The 15,786-nt window shown below is 45.6% G+C and overlaps 1 protein-coding gene across 1 annotated transcript in view; it reads left to right on the forward strand.

Annotated features, from left to right (window-relative positions):
- Window positions 1–7,784: 7,784 nt before the first annotated feature.
- The window catches only part of MXRA8 (matrix remodeling associated 8), a 28,208-nt gene continuing 20,206 nt past the window's right edge, over window positions 7,785–15,786 (forward strand). Inside the window, exon 1 of the mRNA XM_035119669.2 lies at window positions 7,785–8,192. Within this exon, the coding sequence (XP_034975560.2) occupies window positions 8,012–8,192 (181 nt within the window). The 5' untranslated portion in view covers window positions 7,785–8,011. The remainder of the gene's footprint in view (window positions 8,193–15,786) is intronic.

The following is a 15,786-nucleotide window of genomic DNA, read 5'->3' on the forward strand; positions in this document are numbered from 1 at the left end:
GTAGCGCATGAGACTCTTAATCTCAGGGTTGTGGGTTCAAGCCCCACATTGGGCAAATATTCCTGCAGTGCAGGGGGTTGGACCAAATGACCCTTGTGGTCCCTTCTAGCTCTACAATTCTATGATTCCTCTTCTATTGAGCTGTAGCTTCTCTCAACAGTTACCACCTTAGGCTCCTCCGGGCAACCTGTTTATTAAGCATTCCTCCTGGGTTTGTTACTGGGTAACAGGTTTCTTGTACAAAGCTAACATGGAGCTTAGACGGTCCGCCTAGCCCATCATCCTTTTCTCACAGCGGCCAAGCAGGACCTGAGCACAAGAAACCCTCCTGTGGTTTCCAGCAACTGGTATGGAGGTGCTGTGGTCTGTGGGTTGCCGATCAGAAGGTCGGTGGTTCGAATCCCCGCAACGGGGTGAGCTCCCGTTGCTCTGTCCCAGCTCTTGCCAACCTAGCAGTTCGAAAGCACGTCAAGTGCAAGTAGATCAATAGGTATCACTGCGGCAGGAAGGTAAACGGTGTTTCAGTGCGCTCTGATTTCTGTCACAGTGTTCCATTGCGCCAGAAGCCGTTCAGTCATATTGGCCACATGACCCAGAAAGCTGCCTTTGGACAAACACTGGCTCCCTCAGCCTGAAAGCGAGATGAGCGCCGCAACCCCATAATTGCCTTTGACTGGACTTACCGTAACCATCCAGGGGTCCTTTACCTTTACCTTATGGAGAAGCATTACTGCCTCTAACTGTGGAGCTAGTAATCACCCTCCTATTTGAGGATGAAATATTTGTCTGATAAGGGGTGTTCCTTCTACTCATAAAAACGAATGTCCTTTGGCAGTGGTGGCTGGTGTGTGTGTGTGTGTGTGTGTGTGTGTGTGTGAGAGAGAGAGAGAGAGAGAGAGAGAGAGAGAGAGAGAGAGAGAGAGAGAGAGAGAGAGAGAGAGAGAGACCATACTTTGGTTTAATGTGGATTGTGAACCTTGTCCGTGCAGCATTCTCCTCGCAACTCCTGCTCTCCCACACTTTCTCCTTCCTAAAAGCAGAGATTCCCAATGCCACTGATGTAGCTCTCATATTCGGATTCTCAAAGCACGAAGCCCAAAGGGTTCACAATTCACATTAGGGAGAGGTATGGATGGGCTATTGGCCTTAAATTAAACAGCATTTTCTTGCAAATGGTATGCGACCGAAATATAGTAAAGCAAATACCAAACTCCCCTGCTGTAACACTCTTTCCTCCCAGCTGTTTTTGAAAAGGTTATATAACAGTATAGGTTTTTATAGCAGTCACCAACCAGGCATTTTTCTTTATATCTTTTTAATTTTATGCACCCACACAAGTGGGGGGGAGGGGAGAGACAATTTCCTAAGTTAATGTCTGGATATAACTCCTTTCTTTTAGAAGGGTTTTAAAAATTGCTTTCCTAGGCAAGTCTTCTGTTTTTCTAACTGGTTCCTATTAATGGTTTTGTTATTAATTCCAGGAATTCATAAAGAGGACGCTTGCCAAAAGGGGGAGAAGAGTGAATTTTGAGAGTGCTGTTCCATCCCAAGGTGTATAAATGAAAATGACTATCTGGACTGTGGAATCAATTGATGGGGGATAATAAACAATAGTTAAGCAGCAAGATCTCAAGACTGTGCCAGTATTTTATGCCAGGAGGAATTCAAGAGCATGCCAGAACTTTAGGTTTGCACAGTTAAAGTAGATTAAAGTGCCTTCCTGCCCCAGCACAACAATGCCACTTTTTGTTTTTTTAAAGTACTTTATGCTGTTGTGAAAGTCATGGGGAAATGTACTGGGGCCAGAGACAAGAGCAAAGAAAGCAAATTTCACCCTTCTTCAGTTGGTTAGTTTCTGCACACACTCAGATACCCGCACTGTCCTCCAGCCAAGTAAGTAGGAATCGTTATCAGAGTTCAAGGACACATTCTGCAATAACACTCCAGGAGGATGTGAAGCTGGGGCTGGTGAAGGGTGTTGTATGTCCTGGGGGGAGTTCTGAGGGCCAGATGAAGAGGCCTGGAGGGCCACATCTCCTTTCCCTTCCCTCCTATGTACTTATGTATAAATATGGCTCCACTAGCCGAAGTCTATGGCTCTGACTTCTGAGTAGGCATGCGTACATCTGCATTGTTGGTTCTGCCATGGGGAGGCTTCCATGTGGATGGGGCGCTCATTTGTGCGGGGCTAATCAGGGGCTGTAGTAGATGGTAATTAGAACACAGAAAGTACTCTGTAACACGGTGTCCATCAGGGATTCCAGGCCTGGTGAAGTCATGGGAATAATAGAGGGTTGCAGCTTGCAAGCCTGTAATTGCGGCTACATGTCATTTTGCCTTTGCCGCTCAAGGAACCAGGTCCCCTCAGTTTCTGTGTCAGCCTTGCTAGCTGGATTCAATTTAAGATGTTGCTTGATGGCGTGTGACACCAGCAAGCAGTCCTAAGATTTGCTCCAACTGTCCCTATGGTCTGATATCTGGTGAAGGACTCCCTCTGTTTTGGGCCTTGAGAGCGCAGGACTTCACCCAAATAATCCTGGGAACTGTAGTTATGAACACTGGAAGCTGTAGCTCTAGGTAAACCACAGTTCCCAAGATTCTTGGGGAGGGAGCAAGATTCTCAGCTTTCATTGTACAGTGTATATGCAGCCTTGTTTTGCCTTTTCCAGAAATGTTGGCATTCTTGAAGTTAACTCTTTGAGTTGGGGTATTATTTATTTATTTAGTTAATTAGTTTATGTACTACCATTATCTTCCAAGGAGCTCAAGGTGGTATATAATTGGTTCTCCTCTTCCCCATTTCATCCTCACAACAACCCTGTGAGGTAGGTTAGGCTGAGTGGCAGTGACTGGCCCAAGTGAGATTCATGGCTGAGTGAGGATTCGAACCCTGGTCTCCCAGGTAATAGTACAACACTCTAATCATTACACCACACTGGCTTAAAACAGGGCTGGCTCAACCATAGGGCAGGGTGAGACAGGACAGTTGATTATGGGTGTCATGAAAGAGCAGAAAACCAGTGCTTTAAAAACTTCTTATTACATTATTTTTACTTACGGGAAGAGATGCTTATGGGATTTTTCTGCAGCAGGTGCCGAAATTCCTTGGTCAGCCTTGGCTGCTATGCAGCTCTTTGATTGAAGGGGTGCCCTTTTCTTGTTCTGCCTCAGGCAGCCAAATGTCTTGGGATAGCCTTGTATCTAATGCATGTAAAATAATTTGTGTGGACAGAGCATAACTGCATCCAGTAGTGTAGTGGCAAATTCAGAGTGCAGCATCCTTTCATGATGCTCACACTATTGACCCTTCATAGACACCCCCTTCTAAGATTATACAATAATCTTATAATTTTACAATGATGCAATAATAACAATAATTAGGAGTGCATTGCAACCATCGGTGCAGATCTCACATGCTGCCATTCAGCTAGATCTGCTATTTTCTGTGCACGTACATGGGCAGATGATTTGGAGGGCTACAATACCTTCTTTCGGAGCGGCTCAGGTTGTGTTTTCTCTGAAGCTCAATTGTATGTAGCAGAACTTGTATCCCAGTCATTTGAAACTGAAGCCCCTTCAGTTGCGCTTTGGAGCATATAGTGACTAAAAAGTGTACCTATTATGCTGAGTCTTATGCCCCCCAGGTCCCAGACCACTACACCACTGTTTCCATCTCATCTCCCAGAATCATATGCATGAAATATGGGCAGGCTTTCAGCTAATTGGATCAACTGCAATTTCCCCTCCCGTTTCCATTTCTTGATGGAATTCACTGATGGACTTACAGTAAAACTCCCAAAATTCAGCAGCAAGGGTACGGAGCAAAATGGTGACTCAGGTTGGAGAAACTGTTTGAAACACAAAAGCACTTGCATGTTTTTGCAGGACTGGAAGGTGTCCTTGAACTCTGATAATGCCCCTTATTTGCCCTAGATGGAGGATAAAGGGGTCTGGGTGTAGAAACTAGTCTACCACACAAAGCTAAAAATTGTCTCTGGCCCCACCTTTCATTGGCATGTAGCTCCCAGAAGGTTGGACAGAAGGATTTGCGGCCCTGGAACTGAGAAAGCCCTAGCCCAGGCATCGCCAAACTTCGGCCCTCCAGAAGTTTTGGACTACAATTCTCATCATCCCTGACCACTGGTCCTCTTAGCTAGGGATCATGGGAGTTGTAGGCCAAAACATCTGGAGGGTCGCAGTTTGGGGATGCCTGCCTTAGCCCTTGGGCTCAGCTACATTAGTAAAGAAAAAGCATTTTATATGTGTTATAACACTGTGGCACCAGATGGCGCTGTGGAGTGCCGTCTTTCGCTACCGTGATTTCCCATTATGAAGTTTACAATGCTTTTTTTGATGTGTCTAGATCCATTTTGCCCACCCACCACACTGCACTCTGTATTTTGCAAAACACCGTGTCAGTATCAAGTAAATATTTTTACAAACGAGTTGCACTCGGTGCTAGTCATCGCCCACTTAAGTCCATTAATTTCAGTGGGTCTACTCTTGAGTAAAACCTAGTTGGATACGCAGCCAAATGTTTTAACATACCCTATTTTGGGTTGGGGGTTTCTTTTTGCATTTTCCTCTTGAATGCGTGGAAAGACAGGCCTGCTCCGCCTTTCAGACCTTGCAGCATGTCTGTCTTGCATGACCTCCCCAAACATGATCCCAGGGCCTCTGCTCTGACATACATCCCGAATCGCCGTGCTGGCCAAGAACAGCATGAAAACCTACAACAGCAGCAGTGAAGCAAAGCAAGGGCCCCCTCAGCCCGCAATGTAGCCAGCAGTGCTTATAGATTCCAGAGCTTTGCCTAGTGTTACTTCCGCCTTTCTGCCTTTCATTCTCCTCCAGGGAGAATTACCCAGCCAGCCTTCTGGAAACCAGGAGCACTCAAGTCATCCTATGTTTCCTATACCTCTGCTGCCGCCTCTTGGGGTGTGTGTGTGTGCGCGGCTCCTGGTGATCACACAAAGAGTAGAGGAATGTTTGCTGTTGGAAAAGGGACCCTTTCACATGGAATCGTTTACACTAGATTAGCAAATCGTGTTTTTTATATAAAAACACACACACACACCAACAACAACAATCAGAACTTCCCTGAACAGGAGAGTATGCAACATGGCCAAGAGTTCGCAGATACAGCTCCTCTCCTCTTTCCAACTCCAGAAAACATTATGGCCTGGATCCAGCTCCTGAGAACCAGATGCTGGGAGACAGAATCGAACTTCCCACTCGTCCCCTTCATCTGTTTCTAGGTTTCTCGTCCTCAGACCCAGCTGGCATGTGCACTAGAAACCTAGAGCTGCGTCCTACTAAATCACACTCAAAGTAGGCTTATTGAAGTCAATGGACCTAAGTTACCCTACTCATTTCAATGAGTCTAGTCTAAGAAGGCAGCCCTGTATTGGGAAGTTCCTAATGTTTGACGAAACCCAGCCAGATGGGCGGGGTATAAATATAAATAATAATAATAATAATAATAATAATAATAATAATAATAATAGTGGTGGTGTGGATGACTAACATTGGCTACAACCCCTGTTTTATGGCTTCACTTAGAAAAAGCACCTATTGCAATTCAACAATACCCACTCCCCTGAAAACTAATTATTGGTGCTGTTTATGAATTGCAGCACATGAAGAAGCATACTGAAGTGATTTTCAATATAATAACATATATAAAACAGCTACAGGTATAAAAAACAGTTAAAACGATTGAATTAACAACAACCACAATAACAACATTCTTTAAAAAGCAGGTTGTAAATATAGAAAGAGTTTAAAACATCAACAGCCCATGCGTAAAATCAACTCGAATCCAAGACAAAGAAGAATATAGGAAGAGCCTAGTTGCTAGATTAGGCCAAAGGCCAATCTGGTCCAGCATCCTGTTCTCACAGTGGCAAACCATGTGCCTATGGGAAACCCATAAGCAGGATCTGAGCAGATGAGCACTCTCGCTTCCTGCGATATTCACATGCGTGCTGCTTCTATCTGAAGGTAAAGCATAGCCATCATGGCTAGTAGCCATTGACAGCCTTCTCCTGCATGAAGAAAAAGAGCCATTGATAGCCTTCTCCTCCATTAAAGGAATACGAGTAAGGCTGGATCTAGACATATCAAGAGAAGTGTTTCAGGAAAACGCGTTGGAAGCTTTGTACGTACTGTATGAGAATCTCGTTGGGGGGAAAAGAACTCCACAGCGCCATCTGATGTCACAGTGTTATACTGTACAGTGGTACCTCTACTTACGAATAACTCTACTTACGAATGTTTCTACTTATGAATGGAGCTCCTTCCGCCATCTTGGATGCGGTTTAGATAGGATTTTTTCTACTTACGAATTTTTAGATAGGGTTGCTTCTACTTACAATTTTTTTCTCCCAATGCATCCCTATGGGATTCGACTTACAATTTTTTTCGACTTATGAATGTGCGTTCGAAACGCATTAAATTCGTAAGTAGAGGTACCACTGTACAATGCATATAAAAAGCCTTTTCTTTACCAAGCCAGCTGAGTCCTAAGTCTTTACCCCTCTTGGGAAGAAAGTTGTGGAGCAAAATGTGTAGGTACCTTCTAAGCAATTTATGTGAAATGAGAGTGTTTTAACAACCATGCGGAAGGCTGCTGCTTTTAATGGCTTGTGGCTACTAGCAGCTTCCTTGGTGTGGGATTGGTGAGAAAACTGTTTTGACATCTGGAACGTACCAAGGAAATGAGACAGAAGTCTGAGCTTGCAGCTGGTGGCCAAGAAGAAGCTTTTCAAGGGAGGGGAAGGCATGCTGTTTACTTTTCAGAGGCAGGGCAGGGGAGCAGGAACTGATACTGTTTTTAAGGCTGCCACAATACGATTCGGATCTGTCAGTACCTCAGCTTTATGTGGACTGTGAACCTCTTTGATTCCCCCTTGTTTTCCTCCAACTGCTACTGTCCCACAGTTTTTCCTCCTTAAAGCAAGAGATTCCCTATGCTTTGAAAACCCAAATGGGTTTTCAACTGCGTACGGAATCTCCGGATTTAGGAAGAGGAAGGTGTGGAGGAAAATGCCACATGGACAAGGGGGACACACAACAGGTTCACAATCCACATTAAGCCGAAGTGTGGACAGGCCCTCTGTTGTTCTGCTGTAGTGGAGATCCCTGGCAGATACAGTGAAAAGAGGCGTCAGGTTTAGGATTCCATTACATAGGCACTCGCTTGCCCCCTATCAATGTTCATTTCAAAACACACCAATATTAACAAAACCATCCTCAGTCTCTCCACCACTCTCATATCCCAAGGAACTTGGGTCTCTGGAGGGGTCTGGCCAGCTGTAAAAAACGGTTGTGTCTGTGTGTCAAACAATATTAGAGTGAAGGGGCACTGTTATTTCACGAATGCCTGGGGCCAGAATAGCAGATGTGGCCCCCTCCAGATGTTTTGGACTATGGCTCCCAGCGCCCCTGACCGTTGGCTGTGCCAAATGGTGTTCTTGGGAGTTGTAGCTCAAAACATCTGAAGGTCACCGCGGTGGCTACCCTGGCTGCAGTAGGGCTTTGTTAGGGCGGCAAAAGTGAGTGTTTTCCAAGTGATCTTGTAATAGCTGCAAAATTAAGCGAAAGGAAGAACAGCAGAAAGCAAGGAGAAGGGAATACAGTACAGAAACAGGAACAGAACCCAGGCAGACATCTGGCAGAATGTCAAGGCGAGGAAAGAACAGCTGGATTTTGTAAATGCCCGAGAAAATTAATCCCATACCCAGGAGGGAGGCGGGTGGGGTGGGAGGTTGTTTTTGGAACTCTGGGGCCAGCAAAAACTCGCTCTGTTAACATCAAAAAGGGGCTTGGGAGCTCCTTGCAGGGGGAAGTGTTGTTCAGAGAGCCCGTGTGTTATGTAGAAGTTGAAGCTGCGCAGCGAAGTGTTGGGGAGAAGAGAGGAGGGGGGGAATGGAGAAAGAAGGCAAGAAGTAAAAAACCTGTAGGTGGGGGCAGGACTGCTGCATGCCCATGTTCGCTGGGCTGTAAACTGATGAGATCATGTTTTCAAGCAAGGAAGGAGAGCAGGGAAGAGCAAACTGAAAGAGGTTGTCTTTTGGGCAGGGAAGGAGGGAGAAAGAAAGAAAGAAAGAAAGAAAGAAAGGTAGAGCAAGCAGGAGACATGAAGCACGCAACCAATTTCCTCCTGGGCCTGTTGCTGTTGCTGCTGCAAGGTAAGTTTCAAAACAAGTTCTATTTGAAAGATAATAGTTTTGTTCAGGTGGGCTGCTAGGAAGAATTCCGTAGAGGCCAGAGTTGTTGTTTTTTTGCAGAAAAGCCAGCACTATCTGCTTGTATTAGGAATATTTTGGAGGAAGCACAGCAGGCAGAAATCCCACAGGCCAAACCTCACCACTGCATCTGCATCCTTGGGGATGCTGCACCGATTTAATTTCTGCACACACTACTGTATGGAGATGCTGCGGACAGAAGAATCAGTCCTGTATCACTGAGGTGAAAATTGCGTAGGATTTCACTTACAAATACTGTTGCTTTTGTTTTGGCTTAGCTGCTATGCCATTAAACACAGCCCGAAATGCAAAAATCAAGCAGATGCAGCTTTTCCGGTTGTAGCGTTGAGTGGTAAGAAAAGGCTTCATTTGTTGGGTCTTCTCTGTGTTAGGTTGCTGTTAAAAGCAAAGAAGCAGGATCAGTAAAAATAATAATATTGCAGCGACCTTAGAACACCTGGGGAAGCAAAGTGGTGTAGATAGAGAGCTACCTGCAAAGGTGTCTCATTTTTTTTCCTGTCTTGGACTCAGGGGAAAAGCATCTCTGTCTTTCTCTTTCTTTCTTCACCCCCTCTGCCTCAACTCCCCATCTGTAAAAACAAACAATCTATAAAGTATGCTGTATGTTAGAGAGGTTTGCCAAATATTACATACAGTATTGTTTAAAATCAGACAAAGCATGGCAAGTCAAAAGAGGAGGGGGTCAAAAGCCAGACTGATACAAATGTTAGACAATTTGTATTTGTAGATTAATCAGCTAACTGTGGGAGCAGCCCTAATTATCACTGGTAAAACATTTAGGGCATTGTTGTTGATGGCGTTTCCCTCTATCAGTGAGTTTCTTAGCTCACATTTAATCCTTACAATAATTGGGCAACTTTTAATACTCTATAGTGGGCACACAGATCAGGGGTGGAACAGAAGCTAATGATTGATGCAGAGCAGACTCTCATAATACTACAAATGGTGAGGCTTGAGTGAGTTAGGGAAGAGTTTGTTAAAGAAAGTTCAGAAAAGAAAAGATTTGTCATTGTAGAAGGATGCAAAGTTTTGACTTAAACCGAGTTCCTACTCATGCCAGTGAAGTATTCTGTATAACCTAAAAGCTTGCTTACATAGCTACAGTCTGCTCAAAACTGGTCTGCTAAAAGTTTTTTAGCATCTGTCTTTTCCATTCCTTTATTCTTCTGGGAGATGGAAATAGTTACTGGCCCAAGATCCCTTAATGGGATGGATAGTTGACTCGGGATTTGAAAACCAGGGACTCTTCAGTCTTACATAACACTCTTTTATACCAAAATCTCTTTAGCCTTTCCCTCTCTTTCTGCTGCAAAGTGTGCTGCTGCTGCTACTTTCTTTTTCTTTTTTTAAATGAGGTTTCGCAAATACATCCAAAGCAAAGAGACTTTGCCTAGGGAAAGCCTAGTGGAAAATTACTAGAGACGAAGGAGAAATTGGATTCCGTTTGCATTTAATGATGAATTTGCTTAATTAACACTTTCCAAAACAATACACACAAACAAAATGCAGCCATTCTTCAAAACTCATCCTTCTCAGGATCTTGCAATGCAGTTCTCCAGCCAATTTATGTGTGCAAAAATGCATATACTAGGGTTAAGTATACATTAAGAGGCATTATATTAGGGGAACTTGCTTCGCAAAAATGTCTGTATCAGGGAAAATTGCATTCAGAAATGTGTGTGCGTATTAGGAGAAATTTTCACAGGAAATGCTGATGGGTTATCACCACCACCACCACCACCACCACTGATTTATTAATCGCCTTCTAAACCACCATCTTTGGGACGCGGGTGGCGCTGTGGTCTTAACCACAGAGCCTAGGGATTGCTGATTGGAAGGTTGGTGGTTTGAATCCCTGCGACGGGGTGAGCTCCTGTTGCTCTGTCCCAGCTCCTGCCAACCTAGCAGTTTGAAAGCACGTCAAAGTGCAAGTAGATAAATAGGTACCACTCCGACGGGAAGGTAAACGGTGTTTCCGTGCGCTGCTCTGGTTCGCCACATGACCTGGAAGCTGTACGCCGGCTCCCTCGGCCAATAACGCGAGATGAGCGCCACAACCCCAGAGTCATCCGTGGCTGGACCTAACGGTCAGGGGTACCTTTACCTTTTTAAACCACCATCTTAAGGTGATTTGCGTATAATTAAAAACATTCTAAAAGAAAAGCAACAAATACATTGAAAAACAAGACTGAAAACCCAAACAAGTGGAAACTTGTCGCAATGACCCATTTATCCAGCTGGGAAAGCCTGTTAGAACAAAAACATCTTCAGTTGTTTCCGGAAAGCGCAGATAGTACATTTTCATGAGGATTCTTCCTTTTCTTAAATTGCAAACTGATGTGGAACTGAAGACTGAAAAAATGAGAAATGGAGAACCCGAAACTTGCATATTTACCAATCCCTATATATTACTGAGCTGTGTTGAACAGTTGCTGGCATACTGAAAGTAAATCAAGATTTTTCTAGGAAGACCCCAAAAGTTGAGTGTTTAAGGCAACCACTCTCCCTCCAGTAATTGGCAAGTTGAGAGCTGCTGAAAGGTGCAGAGCTGAATGGGTGGACCAGCATCCTCTGTACAGCTCAATGTGCACTGGGCATGGGCCTGATCCAAGCTGAATTCTTGCATGACCCTGCTAGAAGGCTATTCCGGATGACCAATTCACTGAGCACCCAACCCAATTTGCTAGCACAAAACTGACGTGGAGGTTAGACTATCAGCTCCTGCAGATAACCTCTTTACTGAGCATTCATTCTGATTTGCAAGTTTTTGCAGAGTGCCCAGGGGTCAGCAAACTTTTTCAGTCCACTGTCCCTCAGACCTTTTTTGGGGGGCTGGACTATATTTTGAAGGGGGGAAAAGAACGAATTCCTATACCCCACAAATAACCCAGAGATGCATTTTTTTAAAAAAGACACTTTCTACTCATGTAAAAACATGCTGATTCCTGGACTGTCCCTGGGCCGGATTTAGAAGGCAATTGGGCCACATCTGGCCCCCGGGCCTTAGTTTGCCTACCCATGGGTTAGACTATCAGCTCCTGCAGATGACCTTTTTACTGAACATCCCAATTTGCTGGCACAAAAGTAATGCAGAGGTTAGTCTATATAAGCTCCTGAACACAGCCTGCTTATTGAGCATCCTTATTGAGCTGTGTCTGGTCTTTGCTGTGATTTGTTTGCAGGTCAGCTAAATGGCAATGAGCACTCCTCCTGATTTGCTTGGGGGGGGTGTTTGCAGGTCCTCCCGTTAATCGTTTTGTCACCTGCCCCCTAAATTTTCCAGTGCATTTCTCCATCACTTTCTCAACCCCCAAAAGTCTTCCTTTTAAAGTGGGTAGGTTGTGCTTGGGGGAAAAAGTGCTGCAATCCACTTTAACTGCTGAAATCTGAATTTCTGGTGTGCACCTGAATTCTTCATGCAAAATGCCGACAGTCTGGCAATCACCAGAATATGCAGATGTTTCAAGAAAGAGGCAGGCAGGGAAGGAGGTGGCCCCCTTGTACCGTTCCAGATGCTGTTGCACCTGGGCTCATTCATCCCAGCCCGAGGGCTTCCTTAGGCACTTGGCTGGCTTGGCAAAGGAGGGAAGGAGCCCCACCCTCCCAGACCCAGCAAGCTCTTGTCAACTCTGATAGCATCTTTCCTGGGCTTCGGACCCTCCTAGCTTTGCTACCCAAGTTCCAGGTAAGACCTGTCAGAAGATTGAAACTAGGTCATCTTACATGCAGGGTGTGCTGAACCTGGGATGGCTATGTGCTCCTTTAGAGGAGAGTCCTCTAAAGGAAGAGCTGTCAGAGGGCACTCCTCAATTTGAAGAAGACCTCTTTTTGAATGCATGAGTCTGTTTCCTTACTCTTTGCACTGTCTCAGCCTCTCCTGCATGGAACATGTCCCCTTTAACATGCCCACATTTCACTGGGTGCCAGGAGTGAACACACACACATCTGTTCTGGAGTGGTGCCAATGGCTTCTCTCTTGTGTACAAGTGTGACAGTGACGGATGGAGGTGCCTTTTCTCCATTGATGGGAGCGGGCACATCTATACGGTTTTGTGTCCCTGTCTCTTTCCCCCACACTTTTAGATGTGATTGCCATTTTGGGTTAGGCCATGTCTCCAGGGCAGCCATTTTGTTACTGGCGCCCGCAGGGCCGTCTTAAGCAGGTCGGGCGCCCTGGCGCCGTGGTGCGCAGATCGCTCCGGCGCCCCCACCCCGTTTCTTCCCACGACTGGTGGGCAGCGCCCCCTGCCAACCCGGCACCCTGGCGCCCCACGCCACCCAGCCTAGCCCTAGAGCCGGCCCTGGGAGCCCGCGTCACTTTCTGAAATTTCCATAAATGTGCTTGGTGGCCCCCAAAAGTTGGCAGCCCCTGCTCTACACCTTTCCTTTCTTTAGCCACCACTTTTGTGTCTGGACAGGGCAGTTTAAAACATACACAAAGCACTAGGCAAACATTATTTACAGGTGGTAAGAAAAAAGCACTCTGCCCAAACTCAGAGGTCCCCTTGCCTCCAGTTCTTTTGTTTTCCTGGTACAGAACACAGGTGCTGTGACTGATCCTTGGTGATATTTGCAAAGCCTTTTTTTTTTTTTGCAGTACAACCAGTCTTTGAATACATTTTCAGAACATTTAACAACCGGGCAATTGTTTCAGCCAGCTGGGGCGATAGGATCACCTGCCCTGGGTTCTGCCTGGATAGAAGCCCAAACGGACATCAAAATGCCATGCCACATATTGGTGAATGGTTTTCTTTTCAGGATGGAATGAGTTGGTGTGTCTTCAAGCTGTCAGATATAGCTTGCTCAGAGGCTCAGCGAGGGCAGCAGGACGGGCAGAAGCGGGAACTGTTGCAGCTTCTCCCTTTCCCTGTGCTTGTAACCTAATTCAGTAAAGCAGATTCAGTTGTTGAAAACTGCAGGCAGCTAGTTATAGCACTGCAAGCATGTCACAGCCTTGCAGGAGATCTAGGACTTGGGTGGTCTTTTATCGTGCTAGTAGGTAAGCCTGGCACAATAAAACAGCCCAGAAGCAGGGTTAAATGCTATTCATAGCTCAAGGATTGTGCTGTTCCAATGAAAAGGCACATCTGGCAAGTTTCCTGCTTTTTGGAAGGACAGCCAATTATATTTATTTTTTATTTTGTAATGATTTGTAAGATATTGGGTCTATGGGATCTGCGAGGTAGTTGGCATTTGTTGCATTAACCTGAAAAATAGAAACAGCACGTGTGTTTTCACACACATGCCTTGTGGAAGGGCCTTGCCACTTCCTGTATCTGAAAAGGCAGGCACCATGTCATGACTTTGAAGCAGTGATGATGAGACTCAGGTCACATCCATACCATCCATTTGAAGTCGTCTTATACCCAGAGATGGCCCAGCCATTAGGCAGGGTGAGGTCATTGCCTCAGGCGGCAGAAGCCCCCTAGGCGGCACCTCTGCATGTGCCCTGCCTCCTCCTCCAGTGGTAAAGCAGCAGCGCCGCTGGCGCCAATTTCAGCACCAACAGTGGCAGGGCGTGCAGCAGTGGCAGGAGCAGGTAGGTGGTAGCGGCAGGGTGGCACTTCCTGTTTCATCTCAAGCAGCGAAACGGGCCACACCGCCCCTGCTTATATCACAAGTGTGGGAAACCTTCGGCCCACCAGAGGTTGCTGAACTACGACTCCGGCCATTATACATGCTTGCTGAGGCTGATGGGAGTTGGCTGGCCAACAACTTCCCTGTTATACCACGTTAACAGCATAGCTGCCAAGTTTTCCCTTTTCTCACGAGGAAGCCTATTCAGCATAAGGGAATTTCCCTTAAAAAAAGGGATAACTTGGCAGCTATGGTTAACAGTCACGGCTTTCCCTTCCTCAAAAGAATCCTGGAAACTATAGTTCGCAAAAGGTGATGACCACACAGAGCTACAGTTTGCAGCACATTTAACACCCCTTCCAGGAGTAGGGCAAAGTGAAAAAGTATGCTGAGATCTACAGATAAGGGGTGGTGTACAAATTAAATTAAATTAAAACAAAAGAATGAAGAGGGGAGCAAGTTAGTTTCTCACACAAAAATGGGAAGACAGTTACTTTCTCTCTTTTTAATGAAAGCTGGGAATCTGAGGATTACACCGGTAGTTCCTCGGAGAGAAGGAAACAGCTGCCTCTCCCCATTGATGCCCGTGCTGTCTGCTCAGCTATCCACTCAACACCTGAAACAAATAGCACATAAGAGTTTGCCTTTGCTTGTAATTCTGGCAATGCCGAATTGCATAGTGCACACTTTATTAACATTAGCTTTTCACACTGGATAAAATGTACGGAAAAACTGACCTCTTTTCCAGGCATTTGATGGACTAGAAGGATGTTTGTTAGTTATGATGATTTTGTTGCAGCTTAAGCTTCTTCGTACTATATAATTTTTTAAAAAAAGAAAAAGTGGTTGCATTTTTTTTAATAACAGATTTTTTTTAATTTACGCTCTTAAAATGTTTTTGTAAGTCCCTTGGAGACCTTTTGTGTGTGTGGCAAGTGACTAGTAAATTTGGATAATAAATTATATCAGCGTTTCTCAACCGCTGTTCCGCGGCACACTAGTGTGCCGCGAGACGCTGGCTGGTGTGCCGCGACGTGCGGCGACGAGAAGGGCGATTTGCATTGTCACGTGCCTGGCGGCCGCCAATACACAAAGCTGACCCACCGGAAAGCAATATTTCTCCTCCTCTTTCCCAAAGCTCAGTGCAAACGAGCCTGGCGGCCGCCAATGCACAACACTGACCAGCCGGAAAGCAATATTTGGCAAGTGTTTCTTACAGTCATAATTATAATATAGGGCGGCACAGAGTTAAATTTTTTAACTTTTTTAATGGTGGTGTGCCTCGTGATTTTTTTCACGGAACAAGTGTGCCGTGGCCCAAAAAAGGTTGAGAAACACTGAATTATATGACACCAGTGCCCATTCTGCAAACAGTGTGAGTGACTGTGATTCAAGAAGATCCCTGCGTGCAAACTGGGAATGTGACAGGTATAAATCATGTGTGCAAACGGCATGAAATGAGCTGCAAATATGCAAGGTAACAAATTAGGCAATTCCAAAGTTGAGCTTGTGGAAGGGATGAGGCCAAAGAGTAAGGGATGAGGCCAACTTCCCCCGCCACTAAAAGCTACCCCCCCGATACCCCCTCTGGCTGCTTTTACCCAGTGGTGGCTGGTACCCACTGGGAGTACCTGCCCCATCTGCCCAGATGTATCAGCCTCCACTGCTTTTAGCCCCTCATGAGTGTGTGTGGGGGAATATGGGTAACAGCACCCCAGCATTTCCAATGTGGCACCCATGAGCAACACAAAGCCCTCAAGACACCCACATTGGCACCTTCAAACATCCCTTGATGCCCCATTATATAATTAAGAATTAGTTGGGAGGGGGCTCTTTTGCTGTGGGAGGGGCTTGTCTGTTTCTTGGGGGAGAGCATTGCCTACTTTTTTTGTCTTGCATTTTGTCTCGCAGAGGTGTGGGTGTGTGGGTGTTTGCTCGT

Source organism: Zootoca vivipara, chromosome 6 (genome assembly GCF_963506605.1).
Source record: "Zootoca vivipara chromosome 6, rZooViv1.1, whole genome shotgun sequence".
Taxonomy (NCBI): domain Eukaryota; kingdom Metazoa; phylum Chordata; class Lepidosauria; order Squamata; family Lacertidae; genus Zootoca; species Zootoca vivipara.